Source organism: Pinus tabuliformis, chromosome 5_1, assembly GCF_031772625.1.
Source record: "Pinus tabuliformis cultivar Carrire ecotype Pingquan chromosome 5_1, CPIR1, whole genome shotgun sequence".
NCBI classification, from domain to species: Eukaryota; Viridiplantae; Streptophyta; class Pinopsida; order Pinales; family Pinaceae; genus Pinus; species Pinus tabuliformis.
The window spans coordinates 898,522,302-898,549,780 of NC_142305.1; the positions used below are offsets into that span (position 1 = coordinate 898,522,302).

The 27,479-nt window shown below is 39.3% G+C and overlaps 1 protein-coding gene across 1 annotated transcript in view; it reads right to left on the bottom strand.

Moving 5' to 3' along the window:
* Window positions 1-27,479, bottom strand: part of RRP41 (3'-5'-exoribonuclease family protein) — a 274,779-nt gene that overhangs the window by 203,529 nt on the left and 43,771 nt on the right. Inside the window, exons 5-6 of the mRNA XM_089433108.1 lie at window positions 24,047-24,085; window positions 8,350-8,417 (exon numbers count right to left, since the gene is read on the bottom strand). Of these exons, the coding sequence (XP_089289234.1) occupies window positions 8,350-8,417; window positions 24,047-24,085 (107 nt within the window). The remainder of the gene's footprint in view (window positions 1-8,349; window positions 8,418-24,046; window positions 24,086-27,479) is intronic.

Consider the following 27,479-nt stretch of genomic DNA (forward strand, 5'->3'; position numbering starts at 1 on the left):
CCGTGTAGAACACATCTGAGAGACCCCTAGTGCGGAAGGCTAAGGCTTCAAAGGCTGTAATATATTCATCCATTGTGCCAGTCTGTCAAAGCTTAGTAAGACGACCCAAAAAAGAAGATTCCTGGTCAAAGCGTTCTGTAAGAGCTTTTTTGAAGGAGGTCCAAATCATAAAAGGTCCATTGCAACGTTGATGCCATTCCCACCATTGCCACCTTTCATTGTCCAAGTACATGCTCCCCACCATAAGCTGAGTCTCATTATCTAAGATGTTATTCAGATTGAAATACTGCTCCATTTGTGTTATCCATGCTGCCGAGTGAGAACCATCAAATTTATGCATATCCAACTTGGGAGGTCGCGGACGGGATTGTTGGTGGGTGCCTCCGAGGTGAAGAGAGTGGCTAGACTCACCCTCACTGTGTCCATTGCCAATATACGCCTCCTCATGGGCTTGCTCCTTGCCCGTCGGGATTATGCTAGTTAGTCGGTCAAGCTGAATTTGGAGGGATTGCATGGATTCCTCAAGTTTGTCCATCCTCTCTTTGGCCATAGCTTGAGCTCTAGTTTCTACCATGCACCGACCTGATGTTCTTGAAAATTGGGACCGCCCAAAAAAAACAATTTCACTAAGAATTGAATGGTACCACCGTGCTCAGCTCGTCGTCCGGATTCTGATGGGCTAGATCACCAATAAGCGCCCCGGGAGATTTCAGACTCCTGAAAACTCCTAACGGAGTTTTACTCCTTAGGAATACTGCAGTAGTCGAATCCTCAAAATGTCAATGCTACCAAAAGTCCTGCGAAAATCATGCCCCGGTATAGGAACCCCACACAACTACTCAGATCAGGTGGATCTGAGAGATCTGAATGGCGGATCGGATAGCTCTGAGCGGCGGAACAGATTGCTGCTGCAGATCTGATGGATCTAATAGATCGGAATGGCTGGTCTGCTAACTCGGAACTGCAGGACTGATGTCTGCTGCTGCTGCACCCCTTTGCGCGAGCGGATCTGGCAGAGATGATGCGTGATCCCCAGATAGAAAAGGGAACTATGGTCTCGAGGAGTGTCAGGTGCTACAGATCGCAATATACATAAGGGTCTAACAGTAGTACTCGGCCCAATGTTTCAGGGCTCTAACTAAGGAGGATCAACCGTACCCTTAGCCATACAACCCGACTACCCTATCGTACAGGCGAGTAATCTCTCCGAGTGCTGTTCTCGGTGTACTGTAGCAGCAAGACGGCCGACGATTTATCTATGGCGAGGTTGCAGAGGAGCTAAGGGGCTTCCGATATACCCAGAAGGTACTTGGAAGACAGTCCGTACGTGGTTCTGTCTAATGCGCTACTACTCGAAGGGGTACCCACAGGGGTTACAAGGGAGTCCAACAAGCGTGACCACCTCTTGTATTTCCTGCGTGCATGCCTCCCCAAATCCGCAGGTTTATGCGCTCAACAACAAATCTCGTGGTTTAAAGACGTCGGAACACATCTCTAGCCAAAAAAAAATTTGCTAAGAAATGGAGATCCCACCGGCCCTGGAAAGTGCTCTGATACCACTTGTTATGCTCTTAACCTGCAAAAGATACCCAAATACAGAATATGCGAAGAAAGATACCCAGAACATAGAATAGTGAGAGACAACAGCAAATATTTTATTATTCAGAAAGCAATGTTCACTGGCCTCTTTGAGGGGGCAACCTCCAATAGAGAAAAGCTCGATACAAAAATAAGACACGATGCTCCTCGCAGGGAGTCTCTATCCTTTATATATGACTCATACATGCAATACCATGGATCAATACCATGGGTTTTATTAATACCATCTATCTAATACCATGGCCCATTTCCAACTAACTATGGTCCCGTCATTAATTGCGGGTTAACCACTTACAATTATTAATATGGGCTTTATTGACTCTTTACTATGACTCGATCCCACTACATAAATAAGGGGGTTAGGGTGGGACATTGGAAGTTTATAATGTTAAAATATTATATCTATGAAGTTGAATTCATGTACGAAGGATAATTTATTTAGCCGCAACAATGTTTTCTTTGTAAGTTAGACTTCCAAATTTAACGTGTAAATGATGTCTAGGTAGAGAGGAATACTCTTGTTGTAGAGTAATCAACTAGATATACTAATACCTTATAGTAAGTCTTCAACCCTAGATCTAGGTCTTCATTGCATATTTTGAGGAACTCCTTACATGATTCTAGCACGTCATTTTGTGCACATGAATTTTCTAAGTTAACTTTCTTTGCTTGTCATGGAAGAGCAATTTACCGTAGATTAATTAATTAGAGAGGCTACTATCCTTCTTCATGATAGCTTTGACGATGTTTTTCATTTGCATGAGATTGACCTAGATTCATTAGACATCCACATGTCCTTGTACGATCCCTTAGGGTCCCTTACAACTTACGTTAGGCACCTTTTGCACCTTGGGGAGTCTCACAAGTTGTTGATCCTGATTGGTTTGCCTCACTTCCTAAATCCTAGAAGGATCACATGGTTTCCTAGTAGCCTTGTGGGAGGGGTCGGGGAGTGGTGGTGTGGGGGGCAAGCTGTGGGCTACCATTGTCGATTATATCTTTAGCCAACCAAGGCTTCCCCAATTTATCCCTTAGTTTTTTGTTACCCCAATATTATTAGTTGATCATTTCTTCCTATCCTTCTCCCTTAGAGTTGGTCACTCCCTTCCTCTTCCCGCCCGCCCCCACAAACTCCCCCTAGCCCCTCTCACACGACCATGCTCTTTGACAACAAAGATTTGGGTGCTTTGATTTCTCACCACATATAACTGCTTTGTCCCCCTTCTAATTTTTCGTGTCTTGAGTCAACCTCCAAGTATGCTCATCTCTCTTTTGTTATTTGGGACATGGTCCTTAGCTCCTATCCTCACACTACTAGTACACCCTCCCACACCATGCACCATGGATCCAACCTATGAATTGATGGAATTATGATGATTGCAAAACCCGTCATAGATAGGTTTGTTATGATCTACTAAATAATCCCACCTCCTAAGCCATCCTCAATAAAACTTATCGTGGTTTTGGGGGGGTGGGGGTTGGCTGCCATTTTCGATTATATCTTGGCCAAGTAGGGCCGCCTCCCCTTTATACATAATATTTTGTCACCCCCATCTTGTTAATTTACCTTTTCCTCCTATCCTTCTCCCTCAAGGTAGGCCTCTCCATTACCCCCCGCTCCCACGCAAAATAAAATAAAATAAGAAAAAAAACACACCTAGTCCCTCTTGCACCACTTCGTTGTTTGATAATAGAGATTCAACTGTTGCCTTTGCTTTCTAGTTGTTCGCCTCTTGAGTCAATCTCCTAGTATCCTTGCCTCTTCTCTGTTATTTGGGAAGTTGTGCTAAGCTCCTCACACTACTAGTACTTCTTCTTGCATTGTGTGCCATGAGTCCAACCATATGAATTGATGGTATGATGATGATTGCAAAACCCGTCATAGATAGGTTTGTCATGCTCTACTCCATAATCCCACCTCCTACGCTGTACTCAACAAATCTTATTATGGTCTGTTGCACCACAAGAAACATCTCTTATCTCTCATAGGAGATGTAAGGTTTCTATAGCCATTTGTTGTTCCTTAAGAACCTTTTGGTGCACTGTCTTTCTCGGCATTCCATTCTCCCCCGTAATCTTAACTTTGATTCCATGTTCATCCATATGAATACCCCTTACAATGTGCCTTTGCTGAAATTTGTTATTAGGTTCAGTCTTCATTAATATATTTGAGATGTACTTATCAAAAGAATAAAGAAAATATTTTTATTATTATTTCTATGACTTATTAAAGCATGGGTTTCATGCTTTGGTCATCACGTTTTAGGTCAAAGTGCCCATTGAGGACTTCTAGGATTTATTTCGAGTCATTAGAGACATTGTACATTAAAAGAGACCCTTATTGGGCTTTCAAATCATGTAAAAAGATTTATTCCCGAGTCAAAAATGAATTTAATCTCCTCCACACTAAGTTGACCTCAAGACAAGTAATTTGACCTCCCTAGAAGGCTATAAATACAAGGCAGTTCAAATTCATTTGGAGTATCTCATTCTCTCTCACATAGTTCGATTTCTGAAGCTGGAAGCTGGAAAAGTGTGAAGTTGAGAAAGGGCTAGAAGAAGGGTTGGAAAGGAGTGCGAGTTTCTGGAAGGAGATAGTAAACCTCAAGATCGAAATTTTGGGACAACTCTCACCCTGTTTTGAGGTGTATCAAGGGAGATCGAAGTTCTCCAAGTTTGGTTGAAGTTGCTGCTGCTACTGCCAATGTGGAAAAAGTCAAAGTCGGGATTAATTCGGGATTAATAAGGGGCTTCGACATCTCTATATATAGGAATATTCTTATTTCTAATTATATGTTTATTAATTAAAGTTACTAAACTTTTATATGTTTATTAATTGTATGCGCCGAAGTATCATGGTTACGAATATGAATCATTATTATTTAAATTTATTTTAATGTGATATGCATATTATGATTTTTTCCAAAAAAATGTCTGTAATTTTACTAATCAAAACAAAATATCATATGGGAGATAAAACTTAATTGTATGGCTTGTATTTTACATGGTTGATATGGCATGTCAAAACCTCGAGCTCATATCCATCTATTGACTTGCTAGTCAGATTAGAATCAATGTTGATTGAAAATTTTAGCCCACTTACCACAAACACAGATGTTGATTTTACCTCCAATAAATGCCTCTTATCTACACCTCGGTAGCATGATCTTCTAACGTGAAAAACTAGGCCTTTGGAATCAATCGGAAGTTGGAACTTGGAAGAGATTCCTACTACTAAGATCCTTCTTTCCTACAATTTGCATCTCTGAGAGGCATAATTGACCACAAAGGATAGTAATATATAATAAACCCTCTGTCTAGTTTGAACTTTGTTTACCCTAAGTCACAGGGTTCGGCGAACCTGAAGCTTCAAGTTCGAAATTCGCCGAACCCGTAAAAAAAAAATTAGGTTCGTTTAGGTTCGGCGAATTTGAATTCTTTGAATTCTTATTCAATATCAGTCTTGGAAAAATTTACCCAAAATACTGAAAGAACTGAAACGCGAATTGGTAAGAAACAAAGATATCACTATGGCGCGCCCTTCCCAAGTATTTGGCCAGTCTTATTCAACGTCACTGTCGGTAAACAAATAGTTGCAGAGATGAGATGTGATATGGTAAGAAAGAAATATCGTGATGGCGCGGACCCCCAAGAATTCACTGCAGCGCGAAGAATGATGGTGCGTAAGGATAGCATCGATATCAACCAAGACATCGTCGGTCCCTGTTTTAAATAAATATATGTATGTGGAAAATACTGAAAGCAAGATAAGATTCATTTGTATTGACTGAGAAAATGGGAAAGTGTCGGACAATGGGTCCGCTCTGTTTTATTTACCGAATAAAGTAGCGGTGACGGTTGTGCGTCGTCCGGCAAGATAAGATTCATTCGTATTGACGGAGAAAATGGGAAACAGTCGCACAATGGGTCCGCTCTGTAAGTAGCGGTGACGATTGTGCGTAGTCCGGCTATTAGATTTTTGCTGTATATATATACGGCTGTTAGCTTTTTGATATATATATATATATATATATATATATATATATTATTTATTTATTTATTTTCTGGATTTTTTTTAAATTTGTTTGTCTTTTAATTTTGTATGTTTACTAATAAGAATTTGTGTTCATGTGTTTATGGATCAATTTTTAATTTTCTATTATTTTGTCATATATAGATATATAAATATAAATATATATATATATTGAAAAATATGTATAGTCGAACCTAATGCCGAACCTCATTCGAACCTGATCGAAAAATTCGAATTCGAATCGAACTTAATCATTGTCGAACTCGAACCGTGTGACATTGTGTTTACCTACCCTTTTTGGTTTCTTGTTTGGCCATTCTTGTCTAGGTTGAAGTTCATCCCCCCTCACATCCTCCAAAGCATTGTAGTACCACTTTGTTACTTGTCTTTTTCCTCTACCCTCCAGATCAAACATGATCTTCCTGCAGTTTTCTACCAGAGCAAGCTTTCTGTAGTGTAACATCGTGCACAACTTTAGTATGACTCCTGTTATGAAAGTACAACGCAATATGCACTGCTTTTGCTCAAGACCTATCTAGAACTGCTCTGCCCTGTAACATGCTATTGGCCATTTCAACAACTGTCTTGTTTCTTCTCTCCGCAACGTCATGCTATTACTACTTCAGTGTGTGTGCACAGAAAACTGTCTCTGGAGTCTAGATGCATTCTTACAAAAAATAGCCAGATGATTATAGTGGAAGCCCACTTCATTGTTATAGATGGAAGGACCTTTATACTTGTACCTTCTTCCTGATATACTGCTGCCTTAAACATCTTAATTCAGTGAAAGCATGAGATTTCTTATAAAAACGTGATCCCACATCTTCCTAGAGAAGTCATCAAGAAAAAGTAGGTACCTTGCACCAGGAATTAAGGCTGACGTTATATGACTGTAAATATGCACTGGGCAGACCACAATGAGAATGCAATGCTAATTTACGGCTTAATATTCAATTGACATTACCAGGGATCCCAGTCCTTTGCATCAATCAATTATTCGACTGAGGTGCATGGAATTATAACCATTGATCCCTTGTTTGTGTATCTTCTTCAAAATTTAATCTCCTAAAATCGAGGGGCCACATTTGTTGTATAGCTACTATTGAGGTAAATAAAATGGTACCCTTGAGTACTATCTTGAAAAATAGGATCTCTCAGCATCATGAGTTCCCGATTGCTGTGCTTACGGTTTTGTGAATGTTAGTTTCACATTTGAATGATAATTTGGCATGTTTGTCAGCCATGCAAGCTGGTCTTAATAAGTTGGTTAATTAACTAATAGGCAAAGAGTTTGCCTATGATTTGACTTGGTCCTAATTAAATAGAAGGATTGCATTTTAAAGAGAACAATCTTCTGTACTTGCTCTAGTTATATTTTATACGGCAATGAATTAGGTCAAAATTTATTTATTTACTTCCATGCTTGTATAGGACAGGTGGCAGATGATATGTTCCATTGGCAAGCGACAATTATGGGACCTCCTGACAGTCTGTATGCTGGTCGTATATGACATCAAAATGAAGATGCTAAGGAACAAAACAAAATGGATCACTTACGACTAGGCAGTATACCGACTTTATTTCCCATCATTTGCTCCTAATGGTACCTCCCACTCATAAAATCATCTATTATGGGGTGTCACTATATAGCAATAGAAGTTTTCACTTGTTGTCAATGCATACATAAAAACATGTCATTTCTTAATGACATTACAAATGTAGAATGGCTCTCATGTATCTAAATCTCACTCAAGTGATTGAGTGTGGAATGAGAACTTTCCAAACATTTTGTCAATGAGTCTAGCTTGGGTGGTTAAGAGGAGAATTTATTATCCTCCCCACCCAAGTTCAAATCCCACTTGTGAGATGTCTGCCCCTTGTGGGTCAATTGGGGATGACAAGGTACCAGCGATTTCACTCTCGCTCAATTACTTGAAGGTGGGATGAGATATTCCATACATTTAAACCCTAGGCATTGGCTCAAACAATTATCACGGATATTGTTGGGCATTTGGTTAGCTTATTGTCAATAGGTGCCTCATTTGAATCCTCCTAGGTGATATGCACTAGTCTACGTTGACGGGTTCACTAAGAATGCCATTGCAAATGCGGGGAATCATCCCTATGGTTTCCCCACAATATCTTTGTTGGGGAAAAAGTCAGACCATACATGTGTTGAGATCATAAGACATAGTAGATCCATGATGATCACTTTAGCAAACATTTAACCAACAAGATGAAATGTAACAGTGCTTAACATAAAATACAAGATGTTCACATACCATGACTTTATCAAGATAATTTATTCATAACCAAAAGAGACACCTCAAGTAGAGGAAAATAGTACGACTACCCCTACGTAAAAGAACAAATGACTTCACTTGAATGAGATAAATCATAATATAATGAGAGCTTAAATTGTGTATATAATATATATACACAACTCAATTGATGTGTCCCATCGAGAAAGGAAGTTTCCCTTCATGAAGGAGTTATTGGAACACGAAACAGGGGTACACATACCAACAATGTTATTGAATGTAAATATCAAGTTTAAATAGGTCAGCCTTAACCACAAAATATAATATGTGGGTTTAACTAACCAGATGTCGGCCCACAAAAGGCCCCAACTACCCACATAGTGAGTTGGCATGTGACTACAAGTGATAATTACACCCATATTCTCAACAACATGATAGTAAGAGAAATAATTGTACCTGTCACCTTTTGAGCGTCTTGGACGATCTCCTGTGCTAAAATTTGCCATGCTGTACTCACAACGAACCTGAAAACGGATTATCAAGACTCAAGCAATTACATAACATAGTAAATAACCAACCACAAGGCTCAGTTGGACATGGTTTTTATGAGCAAGAAACATAATATTAATATTATATTTGTTAGGGAAAAAAAGAATTTAGTGCAGCAGACCTATTTTATCCTGTTCTCTTCGAGTGTAAAAGAAAAACCTAACCAGGAAGAGATTAAAATAAAACTTATGCCCTTTAAAATATTGCCAACATATCCAACATAAAGATAAATTTCATTACATAAATTTAAGACTCTGTGCACCAATTTACTGCCTCACTTAAAGACTTATCTTGAATTATATATGATACACAATATAAATCCAGCAAGTATCTCTATTGCAAACCAAATGGTAAAGCAATTGAAAAACAACCTACAAAGATGAAACCACAACCTGTACAAAATTCAAGCACTCGAAACACAAAGGCACAAATAACCAGTGGAAACTGATACATGGATAAGCATAACTCAGACATAAATCATCTTAATATATTGTATTAGTTTTAAACTTATCATGACTATGTTAATAAAAAAGGACGGCATCCCCTATCTAACGGATGACAGAACATTAGTCTAAATTTATGTTTGTTGCATGCAAATACAATCGTGATCTTATTTTTAGCAGCCTAGAAAGCTCAGATGTCTATTTTTTCTCCAGCACACAAGGATTTATCTCAAAGACCTGTTTATAACTTTATTATGTCAAAAAAATATAAAGCATCACAACGATTTGAGGTAGTGAAGCCACTAGATGCATAATCACTATCGGATTCACCACGCAATTTGCCCCAATCATTCTCGACCTCATCTTTGTTAGCTTTTTGGATTACTCCAAAAGTGAATACACCATGCTCAGGGGTGCTTCATGTAATGTGGAGTGCAATGTGTATGGATGACCACAGGTTGTTCCTTGTTGTGCATATGCATGAGGAAGTGGTTTTCTCTTCGATTACTTAACATTGTATGGATGTTTATGTGGCTTACTTCCTTGGAGCATTGGAGGCCTTCAGACAACATCATGACATTCTTCATACTGGCCACACGAAGGTTGGTTGTTTGTTTGTGAGGAAGCCTTGCTTTGGAGGAGCACTTGCCATTCTAGAGGAGGGCATTGTGCCCTAGATGACATGGGCATACTTCAATCACTACCATGAAAGCTTGTACTTGACTTATGCTAGCATGGGTTCAGCAAGTGATCATGTAGGTGGAGTGGACCCAGAGGATGCACACAACTTAGAAGATACCTTGGATACCTTGAAGGAGGACTGTTAGACCTTGCTTGAGGAGCGTTCGTGCCTTGGAGCTTTGATTGTTGACAACATCAACTTGGATCTAGACATGTGTCCTTTTAGAACGCAGTTCTTCAGATGTGTAGACTTACTTGATAGAGATAGGTTGCATGCAAGGGTTTCGGCCCACCTTATATTGTTGGCCTCTCTTATCTCTCACATAAATAAAGGAAGTAGAGATTCCTTTCATTCATTCATAATGTGGTGTAAGATATGTGAGGGATGGAGTGTCTCCCATGCCTCACCCACCACAACACCCCCACTCTTCTCTAATGCATTCTCTCTCTTATCTCAAAGGCTAAAGCATTGTGTTTCTTGAAGCACTCAAGTGAAGGTTTCTCCCTAAGGAAACAAAGATGACCAGGCACTGTTACAACCTTAAGGGGAGAAGAAGAATGGTTGAGGAGGAGGACAGAAGGAGACACCTTGCACTTCTGAGATAGGTGTTGAAGCCAAATAGGACTTGCTTGTGCTGATACTTGCTTCCTGGACTTCTTTGGTGGAGGCCAGGGTTTTCTTGGCTTACCTAGCTAGGGCTTTGGTGAGCTTGATGAATTGTACCAACTTGTCATAAGCTATGAGTATGTACATGTATTCCTTTTCTATCATACATATAAGAAGTTTTCAGCTGTCTAAATTTGATTTTCAGCAAGCATTGTTTTCTTTATTGGGTAATTTCCAACATTTGTTGTTCATGTTGATTTGGTATAAAATCTGAAAGTGCTAAGTGATTTAAGTTTTAAGACATCGTGAAGACACTAGAGCAGATTTACCACTGTTACAGTGAATTTTTATCTGATTTATGCTTGTAAAAGTGTACCACAGGGGCTGGAACTTGTTGACATATGTTTGGTATCTTTTCTCCTGGGCTGCCTAGTGTGTTGGGTTGAAATGAGATCACATATTGTCCATTGTGTAAATTAATGTTTCAGACCAAACCTAAGGCGGAAGTTCACACGGACAACATTCAGGAAACTCCAGAAAGAGGTGAAACTTCTATTTCACATTGATTGCCCTAGACTGAAATTTCTGCAATCTTAATATTCTAATAGATCTGGAACATGTTTGAACCATGGAAATGAAGCATTGGATGAATCTCTAGTCATATTGTTTATTTCCAAGCACAAGTGAATGTAAACACAAAACAAGATCTTCCAATTCTTCAAATAACAACTAATTTTTTTCTTGGAATGAGTATGGTTGAAGTTGCTCTAATTCCTTTCACAAGTTGATGTGCTTCATCCCTAGCTCAAGGCACGAATTCTAATACCTTGCAATTTTGATGCTTTTTGTCCACAAAATTCTCACCATACTCCAGGAATGCTTCTGACATTATCACCCTTAACTGATTTGCTTCCAAATATTCCTTCTTGTAACCTATATTCCCGAGGTTGGGCTCTTACAAAAGTTGCAATGTTTATATCCAAATATGGCCTCTTAATTGCTTCATGAAGCCCACTCATGGTTTCCCTATATTTGTCTTGCTAACCCAAACAATCTAGGGTAGAAAAAGCATGTTGTTGCATGTAAAGAGCTATGCATCATCTTCCATGTTCCATCAACTACCTTCCACATCTCCCTGTAATCATCTTTCACCTTATCAAAAACATTTACAACAGCTTCCTTGCAAAATGGCCCATGCCCTCATAAACAAAATCCATAAGGTAATGTCACCATAAACCATGCGGAGCACATCAACATTCCAAAAACTTCAGTAACATTTCCTCACAAGTTACCGCATAAAATTATTTCTTCCCCCCACTTTGCCTTTGATCCATTTGAAAGTCCTCACCTGTCTCATACTACAAACAAGTTACAACAAATCTGGATTTTTTTTTCTTCTACAACCCCTTTAATACAGAATGTGAGGAACCTTGTATTGTAAGACCTCAACAAATCTCTAGATGCATTTTTCCTATATAGTCTCAAAGTGAGATGGTGATTATTGATAAATTTGCAATTGTGTTTCCTCTGCATATTGCCTCAATGACCTATGGAAATTTGGCTAGGTTATACAACAATAAAGAAGGCGATGAGATGCACAGGGGGTCCAATAAATACTTTGGTACTTATCCTTAAGCATATTTCCAGCAACAACACAAATTATAGCATTATTCATAACAATGTTGGACCAAATTTTCCTCCCCAACTTCATGAATTTCTTCCTCCAAAATTTGGAATATACACTCCAATATATTCACCTAATCAACTGCATTGATTGCCTTAAACAATAACACCCTTTGAAGGTTTTAAACCAACACATTAATCAATGGTCAATGAGATGTATAACCGACCATTTGTCAATTGGGGTTAGCTTAAGTGCTTAAGACGCATGTTGTTATCTTCCCCACCCAAATTAAATTCCCACATGTGAGATGTTGAGCTCATAATCAATATAGAGATGTAATGGCTTTGAGCCCTATTGTTGATTAGCCTTGTGCCCTCAACATTCTCGGGTTTTAGGGAAATGTTCACAGTTATTCATATCATAAGATGAATTTTTGGAAAAGAACTTTGTTTTCGAATTTAGTTTGTCCAACATTTCAGGTGGACACTCCACCCATCAATTTCGTTTCTCCTTTTCTTCCCTTTTTTACATTATTTCTCTAAAATACATACATATATATTGTTAGTTTCCCTTAAAACCTAGGAACTAATTTGCAATTTTCTAAGTGTGCAACCAAAAATACAAATAATTAATATTATGGAAACTTAAATTACAAATACATTGAGTTTTCTAAATAAGCATGCACATCAAAAATAAACAAATCACAAGACACACATTTAACACATAGAACAAAAGATATACCCAAGAAACCCCAACTTCGGGGAAAACCTACAAACTCTATGTGTATATTATTCTCTTCAACAAAAGGGTAATCTTCAAAAAATTTACAGCACGGGAAATTTCCCTTTCACCATAGGAAAACTATTGATCAACGCCCAAGATTAATCGAACTTCCTTCCATGCACTCACTTTGTCGTACGGCCATGCAATTTAGCCTATTTGAACCTTGGACACGCAGTTATCTCTCTGTGCACATGTGTGAGCTCAATGCATGTTGACGTTGTTTGAGTTAGAGAAATTCGGCCCTAACTCAATCTCTCCTTGGTCGTTGAAACTCTGCGATCTATTGAAACCCTAACCTCGCCCTTCGCTAATCCGACACACACTACTTCTACCCTTTGACTTAGCCACTTCTTTGTTATATCTCCTCTTATAATTTCAACCTAGGCCCCACAATCACTCTCAATGGTTGAGATTAAATCATAAGTTGACGTTATGATTTTAAATTTTTCCCAAGTCTAACTCTAGGAAATAGTTAGATAAATTAATATTTTGCTAAGAAGTTGTCTTATGGGTCCCTCTGCTAGCCTTGGCACTTAGGCAAGTAAAACCCTTACTTATCTACTCCAATCAACACTCCCTCTTAGAGAGGAAGATGTTCTACACTACACCCAACTTTTCTCTGAGGTAAACAAATATGCTCCCTGGCAAAGCCTTGGTCAAAATGTTTGTTGTTTTCTCCTCTGTTGGTACATACAGGAGTCTAACTATGTCTCTCTAAACAATGTCCCTAATGTGGTGATAATGTATGTCGATGTGCTTTGAGTGATTACGATACAACAGAGAGTCTGATACAACTCTAATTCTTACAGTGTATCACAACAGATTCTAACTCTTATCCAAACAAGCCCTTGAGTAGCTTCCTCAACCAAATAGCTTCACAACCTACTAGACTGGCAGTCATCTACTCAGCCTCAGCTAAGCTCAATGCAACAGATCTCTGCTTCCAAATGAACCCAAGAACAATTGTTGATCCAACGCTAAATATGCAACCCGATGTGCTCTTCCTGTCTGTGGAACTCCCTGCCCAATCTGCATCAGTGAAGCCCTCACACTTCACCCCATCAACATGTCTATACCACAATCTAATTCAATTGTCCCCCTAAGATATCTCAATACATGCTTGGCAGCAACCCAATGAACTCGACCATAAACTAGCTCAAAGAGTTAAATGAAAAACATATGTCTAGTTGCGTGTTTACCAAATACACAAGCAACCCTATCAACCGTCGATAAAGTGTGGGGTCTACTCACTCCATCTTAGATATGTCAACATTCCTCCAATTTGCGACTAGAGGCATGGTCATGGCCCTGCAATCTTGCTTGTGAAATCTCCTCAGAACCTCTAAGGCATACTTGCCTTGCCCCAAGATCTATCCATCTCCCTGCCAAACCATTAGCCCAAGGAAATAACACATCATCCCCATATCCTTCATCTCAAACTCGCCTGCAAGATCTCTTTTGCACTCCTATATGAACTTATTTGTGCCTGTCAAAATGAAATCGTTCACATATAACACAAGCATAAGTGGCTCACCTCCAACAATAATGTATTAGAGGTTGGGATCGGCTTCACTCTTGGTGAAGCCCAATCCCTAAAGATAACTGTCAATCTGAGCATATCATGCCCATGGAGCCTATTAAAGCCCATACAAGGCTCTCTTGAGTCTGCATATGTCTGTCTCTCTGTTGCATGTCTCAAACTCCTACATCTACTCAATATAAATCTCCTCCTCAACAACCCCATTGAAGAATGTTGTTTTAACGTCCATCTCATAGATCTTCCACCCCATCTGAGTTGTAATCGTTACCATAGTCCTGACAAACGAATATCTGGCCATTATGGCAAAGGTATCGTCATAATCGATCCCTTCTACCTGTGAGAACCATTTTGCCATAAATCTTGCCTTATATTTCTCGATGCTCCCATCAGCTCCATGTTTGATCTTAAAGACCCGACAAGAGCCCACCATAGATTTTGTCTATGGCCTTGGCACCACTTCCCAGACATCATTCTTCATGATGGAGGCATACTCCACCATGGAATCTCTCCATCCCTGTTGAGTGGTTGCCTCCACTGGAAGGCTTAGCATCCAACAACTCCATCATCAGTGCCATATATCTTGTGTACCTTTGTGGTTGTCTGCTCTGACAAACTTATGTGTTGGGAGCACCAACTCACTACTACGCCTCCTGGATCAACTGCTCTGCCCATCCCATTCTCCTTCTCCTTGTGTTGGGAATGATGGAACGAGTGGGCTCCACTCTCTCCTCCAAATATGTGTCCCCCTCTTCCTCATATTGTTTTTCCTGCCCAACAACATGTTCAACTAGAGTCTAAGGTGCTAGTTGAGCTTCTTGCTTTAGAGCCTATTGTTGCTCCTGTTGTATTGTAGTTAGCTTAAGCTCTACGGACTTCCACAAAGATTTTTCTTGTGCAAACTGGACATCTCTCCTAATGACTATTTTCCTGAGTGTTGATACATACACCCTGTATGCCTTGGATGTCTCGTTGTAGCCCACGAAGATGCCCTTTTCTGTTGTGGGTTCCAACTTCTTCCTTTTCTCCTCTGTTACATGGCACTACACCAGGCAACCAAATATCCAAAAATGTGACATCCAATTTATTCCTGGTAAAAGCCACATCTGGTGTAACTTTGCCCCAACACTCGTGTGGGCTCCAATTTTGCAACAAAACTATTGTAATGCATGCCTCAGCCTAAAGAAACTTGGGCAGCCCCTGGTCATGCAACATGGCTTGGGCCACTCCAACTATGGCCCTGTTCTTGCGCTCTGCCACCAAGTTCTGCCACTCGTATGGTTAACTCTCTCTTGATGCCCTCCTTGGCACATAGCTCCTTGAATGCATTTGAGGTGTACTCCCCCCCACTATTAGACCTCAACACCTTGATTTTCTTGCCAGTATAGTTCTCAACCAAGGCCTTGTACTCCAGAATATTTGAGAAGACTCCATCCTTCTTTTTCATGAAAACTATCTAGGTATTCTTCAAATGATTGTCTATGAAGGTGACATAATACTTGTACCCACGAAGGGATGTTGTAGAAAAGTGACCACAAACATCTGAATGAACAAGGTCCAAGATGCCCTTGGCCCTCTTGTCTTTGTTAGGAAAACAGGTTTTAGCATAGTTGCCAAGTGTGCAGCCCTTGCACACCTCATATTGATCCACATTGCACTTTGGCAACCCTGTTGCTATCTCCTTGAGAATCTTTAGCACTCCATGGTGTGAAAACTTCATCTATCACAGCCACTGGAAATTATTTTCCTAATTGTTAATTTATTTAACAATTTCTTTGCAGTTTGCTACAGCAAATAACAAATAATTCACATTGTGATTTTCACAAATAAATACTGCGGAAGAAAATAGCATTGGAAACTGGGAATATCTAGCACACACATAAAAATATGACAATTATCTTTTGACAAAAGTCCCCAGAAAAACCCATCTTGGGAAAATCGATGCAACGTCTGAGGGTTTTATTATTATGCAGTTGTGAAATTCTGAGTACAATCTATGGATGCCCAACTAGCAACCCAAACAAGTATCTGATAGAAATAATTGGAGAGAAAATTATCTCACCCCACTAGCAATCCCAATACTGGCTTCTTAAGAAAAATCGGTCGTCCAAACTCCAGCGTAGGCCATCTGCGCAATCCTTGCACTGCCTCTCACACGTGTGGCTTGAATCTTTGAGCAAGACATCTAGACCTATCTCTACTACTGGAAGTGACTCTCTAGCCCTCTGGAAGACTTTCCCAGCCTCTGGAAACTGAATCGACTTCCTCCCCAGCTAAATCGAACTGCTCTGCTTCAGCGAATACGCAGTGCCCACGATGCTTCTGCGTGGATCACTTCTATCACTTGTTGCTACCTCTCCAGCTCTGGAAAACTTCCTCCGGATCACTATTCCTGCCCCTAATTGTCTCTGCTTCGATCTTTGGCTCTCCAGCAATTGTTGTTTGCTCACTAGAAATCAAACTACTCAAGTTTATTCTCCAAGTGCTCATAAACTTCTTCTTATAATCCTCTGTTGGAGCACCAACAACCAAGATTAAAACATAATCAAAGCCTAGGATCATCTTGACGTCGATCCGTGTAAGTTTCTAGACTATTCTCACCTTGACTTAATTAATTTTGATTAATTAACCAGCTTTCCTAAGTTTAGACTTAGAAAACATTAAAAAATAGGTTAATAATCTACTTAAATCATCTCTAAGTGGAATTTCCATAAACGGTTTATGGGTTTTGGAGAACTCATGCATTCTAGCCTCGCCACCAAATTTCGTGGCTAGGACACATCCGATGCTACAAAAACTAACACTCCATCTTAGCAAGGAATGTGTTATAGTGTTGCACACCTTGCCACAACACTATGTCTCTGTATCATCTCCTATCACACTACTGATGTCTGGATTTTGCTACCCACCAACCACTGCGCAACTCTGATGTTGCATCGATGTCGCTGCTGACACTGCTATACTGCTGCCAACTCTGCGACTCCCTCTCATCTGTTGTTGTTGTAACTGCAACTACTGCAACTGAGAAGCCTCCAAAATACTGAATCATTTGTGTTCAGTATGATACATCTGCCTCTCAAGTCCTAACTGCTACTAGCTATTGCACTGTCTACTAAAGTATCTACATTGTTGCTGACTCTGAACTGGGCCACCTGCTCTGTTGTCAACACTGCGCTCTAGTATTGACTGCATCAACTACCACTGATCCATCCTACTACCCAATATTGTGGGCACCCGTAGCCAAGTAATGATCGATGAGGTGGACTCCACAAGGACCCTGTTGTCACACAAAGTGTCTGGGCACCGCGACAACGCTCAGAGTAAGGGTTGTCACTCTAATCCTTACTCACTTCGTTTAGACTCTCTCCTAGACAAGTCAAGGGGGGTAGTCCCTAAGGTGAATGGATGAGGGTAGCCTATGGAACACGAGCTCTAGGAGATTTTAAGAATGAACAACTTGATAAATTTAAAGCAAGTCTCGGTGAGTTAAGATAGATAGATTAAAATAAGACACAATAACAAGTTATAAATGACTCCAAACCAATGCCTTTAATATTTGAATTAACCATAGACTAATAAAACAAGTGATCCAGAGAAAATTTATAAATGTGGCAAAGCGGCAATCATGAACAATTAATTGTAAAATGCCCAAAACTTTAGCATGCAAGAAAATCTTGCAAAATTATCTTTCTCTAACAGTCAATATAAATTTTAAAACATTAATCACACTTAACAATAAAGAAATATTACCACAAAAGGACACCAAGGAACTTTAGATGAACAATTTAATTATCCCTTAAGAAATTAATTAAATGTGGTAATATGAAGAGATCAAATTTTTAATGTGACAAAAGTGAATTAAAAGGGTTAATAAATCAAAATTTTAATGGGCCATGGGCCAAATTAAAATTTTAATGTGAAAGCGTAAATTTAATTCCTTAATCACCAAAATTCAAAAAAAAAATAGATTTTCTTTTTATGTTTTAGTTTTTTTTTAATGTTTTATATTTTAAAAATTTTAGAATTTTAACTTTTAGAATTTTTTAGATTTTTAATAAAAATAAATCAAATCGAAATCGAAAAATCAAATCGAAAAAAAAAAAGAGAATGGAAATCAAAAACAATAAAATCGAATCTCAAATTAAAACGAAAACACGCTAACCCTAACCTCTAAACTTTAACGCATATGCATATGAAATAAAAATAGAATGGTTTTTGTGTTGTGTTGTGTGCATCTGCAGGTCTGACAGTGGAAAGGGTTCGACGACAGCTTTGAGGGAGGACGAGGAGGCTTGGACATGTTTGTTTGTTGCAGCGGGAAAGGACACATGGAGGGCAGGTAAATGACTACAAGTCGACGGGAAGAGAAGGGAGCTGCAGGAGTAAGCGAGGAGCTGGACGGAGCAAGGAAGAAGTGCGAGCTGGACAAATTTATGAAAGACGAGAGGGAGGAGCAGCGCACATGGAGAGCAGTGAGAGGAGAAGAGTGCTTGTTGCAGGTCAGCAACGGTGGCGTATGGAGCTAAGATGCAGCGAAGGACAAAATTCTAAGGACAGCGTTGAAGATTGACGCAGTAGAAATGGAGAGAAAAGGGACGAGGCAACTGCACGAAGGGAGAACAAACAAACCAGGCTACAGATTTGAGGGTTAAGAAGGGTTGCAGATGAGGAGGGACGAGGGTTCAGACAGGGAGATGGCAGTAAAGGAGGATACATGAATTTGTGGGTTCGTGGGAGGAGCAGAACGGAGAAGAGGGAGGCCGCAATGAAGGATGCGGTTTGGAAGAGGGCATGCTACAATGAGGGTCGCAGGTTTAGGAAAGAGCAGCAATGGAAGGACACAGAGTTGTAGCTATGGGCCCCTCTGAAAAAAAAATCAAAATTTTTGCAGCAAAAATGCAAAAAACCCCAGGGAACAGACAAAATGGTAGCTAAAGAACCCAAGAAAATTTTCCATAAATCTTTGATTAAATTGATATATTCTGCTTCAGATTTATCAGTAAAACCCTTAAAAAAATATTATTTCCAAATTTAAAAATTAAGAAAGAAAAAACCTTGGACAGCAAAAATCTGGATAGAATCCCTGCAAAAAATGATTGAGGCCAGATCTCACCCTCCAAGGCCTAGATCTAGCTTCAAATCAAACTTCACCTTCAGATCTGCAACCTGTACCTCAAAACAAAAAACATCCAAATCCCAGATATACAAAAATTAAATAAAACCCCAGAAACCTAAGTCAGAAAACCCAAAAACTTTACAGATCTATGCACAGGAATGGAAGATCTATCAGATCTAGGAAGTGTGAGTCCAACTCCGCTCCCAGATCTGATAATCTAAGGCTCTTAACAGCCAAATTCATCAAATTCGCACATAAAAAATTAAATTTTTAAATTTAAAAGGAGGTACTTAGCTCAAAACCCTTCATGCATCACAATTAAAAATCTTATGATAAACCCGGGATCAAATTAAGTTAGGTTCTTCAGAAAACACAGATCGGGAGTTCACTGGTCCAACTGAAAACTTCTCTGAACGCCCGATGATCTAAAAAATCAAGGTTTTCCTATAAAACTCAATCCAGCCATCAAAATAGAGCAAGAAAATGATAATAAAATTCAGATAAATAGAGATACTTGCGTACATTCAAAACTTAAACTATCACTTAAACCTTAGCGACTGAGCAAGATACCTGTACTGAAATCACTCTTTCCGAAGCTATCATGAATGGCTAAAAATATTTACGCATGAAAAAGACACATCTTACAGTATTTCCGTGAAGAGTAACTCCGGTGAAAATTAACCCCAAAGTCTTTCTTTATTATTCAAAACAAAAACCAAAAAAAAAAAATTACACAAGAGTTTTTCGCTTAGCACACAACTCAAAGATCAAATAGATCAACTGACAAATGACTTTCTATTTAAAGATAAATCCTCCAACGGATAGTTCAAGTGATCATCGTCAAAGAAATCTCGACTGTTGATGAGGATTAAAATTTCTTTTAATATCATCCATCGAAATATTAAATTCTTGAGGAAATACGAATTTTTCAATTAAATGCATTTTAATTAACTCAAAAATAAAAATAAATTGAGTTAATTTCCTCAAAAATTTGACTTTGACTTAACCCCCAGGGACCAAAGGCTTAAAATTTAACAAAATAATTAATTTACCTTAGTCCCTGGACCTTTTAAAATTTGATTTTTTAAGGACCGACGAATTTTGCATTTGGATAATTTAAATTTACCTAGGACCTAAACTTAATTAGATTTTGGCTTAGGATTTTAATTAATTTTTAGCTAGAAATTTTAACTAATTAACCTATGAGGGGATAAATTATGTTTCCAACCCTCAAGACACTTTACATCATGTTTTTCATATTTTTTATATCATAAGGGGGGAAAACCCATTTGTGATAGACTTTCACAGACTACCCATTTCTGCGACACAAATATAATCGAACACACCAAGCAATTTGTAATAAAATAACCTAACCAAATAGTTAGAATTATTCCCAAATCACTTTTACATAGACTCGATCTATAACACTAGGACTCGCCTAAGATCCCAGTGACAAAATACATTTCGACTTTGGGGTGAAACTGAAGGAAAACTCTGCCGACCATTCGAGAATGGATGATGGATCGATGAGACAAAAAACCTCTCAGAATGTAAATCGTCACTAGAAAAATAGGTTTACCTAGGCCATTACATGCATGACACAGTTCTGTTGAGATTATTTACATCATATATATGCAGAATGGGTTTACATTATAACATGATGATCAGGCTTATGACGATAGCTAAACGACACAGACACATCAATCAGGTGCTATCCCTTTTACGAAAAAAGGTGGTGTACTGCTATGGGTTGTTGACAAGTAGTGGTCAACAGACCCTACCCAATCTCTGTAGCTCTCTAGGGCTACAGCACCAAATCACCCCACCTCACTCCTGGAGGTATGTCTGCGAACATAGCAAGCTCTTCCTCTAGCCTAGAGAAAAGCTTGTCTATTTCCGCGGATGTTACCTATTGGTCCTGCTTCTACTGCTTGTCCTTCTTCCTAAGAGAACATTAAGTACTGTAGTGGCCAAACTCGCTACCCCTGAAGCACTTGACCTTTGACAGGTCCTTTTTCTTCTTCTACTCCCCCTGCCCCTGACTGGGACCCTTAGATGTGAGGGCCACATTCTCCTCCTTCACACCCTTTGATTCACTACAACTGTTGCCACTAATGGAGCTCTTTAGAAGAGCTCGCCTCAACTCCTTCTACTGCAAGTCGGTCCATCCTATCCCATTCTGATAGCTTGTCTCTGCCCAATATACTTTGGACGAAGATTTGCTAATCCTCCGAGACATTGTTCAGTGCCAACCGCACTAGCTCTGTTGATTGAGGTGTTGCCCCACAAATACAAGTTGATCCCGAACCTCCTGAATCCTGGTGAAGAAGGGATCTATGCCTTCCCCTTTCTAAATCCTCAAGAATCTCATTTTTTCTTCCATAAACATCTTTCGTTGCTCGGAAGTACCCTGATATAGTTGGGCGAGAGCATACCACATCTGTTTGGCAGTATCTTTACCAGATATATGTGAGACTATATGGTCCCAAACACCATCCAGGATCAGTCGCTTCGTCTTCACTATTTTCCTCTGGTATTCCTTCAACTGATCTGCATCCTAGAGAACTACCACAACATTATTTATGTAGAGCTTCAATCCATATTCATCTAACGGGACAGACATCCTGGCCTTCCAAATGACATAGTTAAAGGAACCCTCCAACTTATCCTGATCTCTAAGCCCTGTTGTGGCCATCTCTAAATCTGTCGAAAACTCCCTCTTTCCCTGCGCTTAGTTGTCAGTTCTGTGATACACACTCCCTTTTGGAGTGAGAAAATTTGCACTCAACTACTACCAATCTACTGCTGTAAAAATCGAAATTCTGAGACTCGAAGTTACCTGAGAGAAATTTTCCCTCTATGTTTGTTTTTCTCTTCCACCCGACACTGGTTCTACTACTGCAAAAACCCTCTGTGTCCAAACACGAAATCTGCTCAATGAAAATTTGGGTTGTTGTTTTTCCCTCTGACTGGTGGAATCACTATTCCGGGCAACTCGAATTTTCTGCAACCCTACAACTAAAAATCGGTCTTTTGCACTAGCAATTTGGCCTACCTGTCAAGGAACAATGCAACCTCTAAGAATTTTGGCCTATTTCTCCCTCTGAGCAGCAAAATTCTTTCCTCCACTTCTAAGCTTCTTGATTGATCACTTGCGCTCTAATACCATGTGAAAATTTCATATATCACAACAACTGGAAATTATTTTCCTAATTGTTAATTTATTTAACAATTTATTTGCAGTTTGCTACGGAAAATACCAAATAATTCACACTATGATTTTCACAAATAAATACTACGGAAGAAAATAGCACTGGAAACTGAGAAAATCTAGCACACACATAAAAATATGACAATTATTTTTGGACAAATGTCCCCGAAAAAAACCCAACTTGGGAAAATCAGTGCAACAGCTGAGAGTGTTATTATGATGCAGTAATGATATTCTAAGTACAATCTATGGATGTCCAACTGGAAATCCAAACAGCAAGTATCTGAAAGAAATAATTAGAGAAAAAATTATCTCATCCCGCTAGAAATCCCGACACTGGCTTCTCAAGAAAAAATTGGTCCTCCAAACCCCAGCATAGGCCCTCTGCGCAGTCCTCACATTGCCTCTAACACTAGTGGCTCGAATCTGCTTCTGAGCAAGTTGTCTAGCCTATCTTTGCTGTTGGAAGTAACTCTCCAGCCCTCTGAAAGACTTTCCCGGCCTCTGGAAACTGAATCGACTTTCTTCCCAGCGAAATCGAACTGCTCTGCTTCAGCTACTGCGCTACTTCTGCGTGGATCACTTATGTCACTTGTTGTTGCCTCTATGGATCTGGAAAACTTATTTCGGATCACTGTCCTTGGCCCTCACTATCTTTGCTTCGATCTCTAGCTCTCTGGAAAATGATCTGCCAAGGAAATCAAACTACTCAAGTGTATTATCCAAGTGCCCATCAACTTCTTCTTATAATCCTCTATTGGAGCACCAACGGCCAAGATTAAAACTTATCCAAAGGCTAGGATCATCTTGAAGTCGATCCGTGTAAGTTTCTAGACTATTTTCACCTCGACTTAATTAATTCTAATTAATTAACCAGTTTTCCTGAGTTTAGACTTATGAAATATTAAAAAATAGGTTAACAATCTAAATAAGTCATCTCTAGGTGGAATTTCCAGAAACGATATCTAGGTTTTGGAGATCTTATGCATTCTAGCCTCTCCACCAAATTTTGTGGCTATAACACATCCGATGCTAAAAGAACGAACAGATGGTGCAAATGCCCCATGCGCCTATGCCATAACTCCCTTAGCTCCCTGCCTAACTCACGGCTCCCTCTGATGGTTAATGTTGCAGCTGTCTCAAACTGCAATCTGTACAGGCTCTTACGCCCAACCCCAATTTACAAATGTAAGATGTTGGACTAAAAATAGATATTACATCTTTAACAAGTTCAAAAATTTTGATCGTAATATATTGGTCACACAGATTCTAAAACACAAATGTTCACAAGGGTGTAGGGTGCATCATAATAAACAACTATATATTTGAAAGAATTTTCATGTGTTAATGTTGTGGCTGTCTCAAACTGCAATCTGTACAGGCTCTTATGCCCAAACCCAATTTACAAATGTATGCTGTTGGACTAAAAATAGATATTACATCTTTAACAAGTTCTAAAATTTTGATCGTAATACATTGCTCAGACAGATTCTAAAACACGAATGTTCACAAGGGTGTAGGGTGCATCATAATAAACAACTATATTTAAAAAAAAATCAAGTAGAAGTGGCCTCATTATGGCTACGAAAGAAGATAATTTACCAGTGCCTGATCAGGAAGTTGCTGATTCTTGCTCTGAACCTGTAAACATTAAATATGCAATTCCTTCAATTTTACTCTCAGTGCACTCATTCATATAGAATAACCAATGCCATGTCTTGATAATACACCAACCGAGAAATTGTTCAAGTTTAAATCACCTGCATACACAAAGAAATGACAACCAGGGAAATTACATGTTAGTTATAGGGATGCCAAAGTCATCTTCTACCAGCAAATCCACTACCAGAACAACGCCCATTTTTATTTTTGTATCGCTGCCATTGCATTGCAGATAAATACTAGGTAAAATGAGTTAACAACAAAGCCTCTATAATACAAATATTACCAAATAAGCTAAAGAATAATTAGGAATCTAGTGCTCAAGAAAGATTCAAATATTAATGGAGAAGAATGACCAAATGCAGTAATTTGGACACTGGAATAATAAATATGCATAATGAAAGGATTGTATATTTTCATACAGCTTTTGTGCACTCACAAGATGGATTATTATAAGCAGCAGCATAAATTTAATTATCCCTACTCTGATTAAAATCTAATTTGAAATTCATTGTCCAAAAAATCAGCTTGCAAGTTTTCCCAGAAAAAGCTCTTGCTGCTATTGGATCACTGAATGTGCCAAACATTTCTAAATGTAACAAAGCTGCCAAAGCGCTAACTACAGGCTGCACAGCAGTATAAATTTATAATGAACAGTATCTTCCCTTGGATTAGACTTGGTCTGTGTGAACTCTCAAAATGAATCAATATCCCGATTATGAAATGCCCTACTTAAGTAGTTTATATGTATTAGAATCACCAAGTGATAATCATCATGAACAAAAGGCAAGCAAAAATGTTGCAAATTCAAACACTTTCAATCCTAAAGGTATCCATTGCCTGAGGATATCCCTAAAAGGCTACATGCATATGGATACAGCAGCTAAGAGACATAAAATGTTACGACTCTTAACCAATGTTGATAACATCAGCAATTATAATTGTAGTACTCCAGTGTTGAGTGTGAGTTTTAACTTTTATAAGAGTTAAAATTGTTCCAAGTATAAAGGCTCCATAACTATACTCTAGAGTTTGAGTGAGTTTAATTGTTAATTGTTAAAATTATGACAAGACGACTTAATAAATAACCCACATAACCTATAGGTATTGAAGTCGATTCTCCCATTGCTATTTTATAAGAAAGGATAAATGAAGCATATGGATTCAACACACAGTTTGTTTAGTTGTATTTTGTTCTCTGAGTGCTTCAAGCTACGCATTTTCTTCTCTCTAGGTATATAAAACTTTGACTTGTTATGCAACTGTTGAAAATAGTAGCAAAAAAGGTCCTTCTTTGACTTGTACCTTAGTCAAAGAGACCACAACCACTTTTTCCTTAGCATGCATGAGTTCCTAAAAGTTAGGGCAAGTTCCTATAAATTAGGACAGTTCATGAAGCAGTTTGACTGATGCGCTGGAGTGGGAGGCTCAGTTTGTTGTCTCCTAGTGCGAGTTAGTTTTGGAAATTGACATGTGAAGAGTCTCAGTTCTAAATTGGGACTAGACGAGTTACAAGAGTCAGTTTGACTCAGTTAACTCATCAATCACTAGTTCGACTTCCAAAAATAAAACTTGCTAGATTTAGCCTATTCGAAAAGCTTATAAGGAGGATAAAGGCACAGAATTGATTCATTGTTTTGTGAGCACAAGTTGGTGAGACAAGGCAATAGAGAGCACGAGTTTGTGTGCAGAAGCTTGTGTGTGGGAAGGGCGTACTAAGGAGAAACCTGTGCACAGTTGATAAAGGAGAATTTCCTTGGGGTTTGTGCAAGGAAATAGGGAAGCAGGATCAGGGTTCTTGCAAGGTGTTTCAGCTTAGGACAAGCAGGGAGAACAGGACTGTTTTTCTATTGAAACAAGGTTGTATTGTAAGAGATCTATTGCTCAAAATTCTATCAATAAAATTCTCAAACAAGCAAAGGGTTTTCCCAGTTGGGTTCCCTGAAAATATTGTGTTTTTTTTCATTGTGTGGCTGTGCTTATTTTTGTTCCTATCCCACTGCAAAGACGTAGAGAAATTCTGACTTACTTAAAAGAAACTAGTTTTCAGATTGTTTATTAGAGCAGTTGAAGAATTTCATGGATTTTCTACATGGTATCAGAGCATGAATAAACACATTCATCACAAGTGTGAATTCATCATAGAGGAAGGATATCTGATCTGAAGTAGCCGCAGCCACTATAGGAGTCTTTTCAAGAGGAGGAGGACGAGTTGTTTTGGGTTCTTTCTGTGCTTGAAGAAGGCCGAGTTTAGGGCAGTTGCAGGCAGACGTTGGGGGCAGATCTGTGCATAGTCTTGGGTGCCAATTCTCTCAAGAACTGGCCGTAGGTTCTGTGCAATTTTTGGGAAGAGGGTGAGAGGCCGAGCTCCTGGAGGGCCGTAAGGTCTAACTAGGATCTGGAACAAGGGCCGAGTAAGTCTCAAGGTCAGCACAGTAGGGCTAGGTAGAAGAGAGGACCGGGCAGTTCTGAAGGTGGATTGGAGGCCGAGTAGGAGGGTTGTAGCAGCTGCTACAGGTAGACTTAACCAGGGCTGTAATTCACAGAAGCTGGTGCACAGGCCGAGGTGTTTCAGAGAGGGAAAGAAGTCTTCTTTCAAGAGGTATGTATGTCCTTCCGTGTTGATGGTTTGCTAGATTGATGGTGTCCAGTTTGGGACAGGTTTGGTGGCAGCTTAAGAGCAGATTGGAGGGCTGCTAGAAGGTGTCTATTGAGCCCTAAGTTCAGTCCTTGTGAAGGACTACAAGACTGATAGGAGAGGCAGAATTATTGGAGCTGAACTTTGAAGGACTAAAGGGCAGCCAAGAGGGCTAGTGAATCAGCCCTAGTTCACAGGTGTTGGAGAGCTCTTTGGGTAGTAGAATGGCGTTCCAAGGGTTGAGATCAGACCACTGTTTAGAGGGAGCATCGAATTTCGTTCCATGGAAAGGGAGGATCTGGAGAGTTTGTCAAAAATGCTATAATACCACCACAAGATCCCCAACAGTTGACCCAACATTGAACATACTAATGATATCAAGGCAAGGAGGATTATTCTAGAAGGGCTTAGAATTCATATAGTTCCTAATATCCATGAGAAGAAGACAATGTATGAGATGTTCAAAACTATTTTAAAACTATATAAGACTCCCAGTGATACTAGGAAGCTTGCTCTTAAGGAGAAGCTAAGGAGCATCAAGATAAGCAAAGTAGAGCCCATAACCACATATCATGCGAGGTTCACTTAGGTTCGAGATGAGCTAGGTTGTGTGGGTGAAGTTGTATCCGATCGTGACCTTGTGAGTTTAGCCTTACTGGGACTTTACATGTCTTGGTATGGTTTCTAGGATGTTGTCAGTGGTATAGAGAATTTTCCCAATTGGGAAAGGTTTTG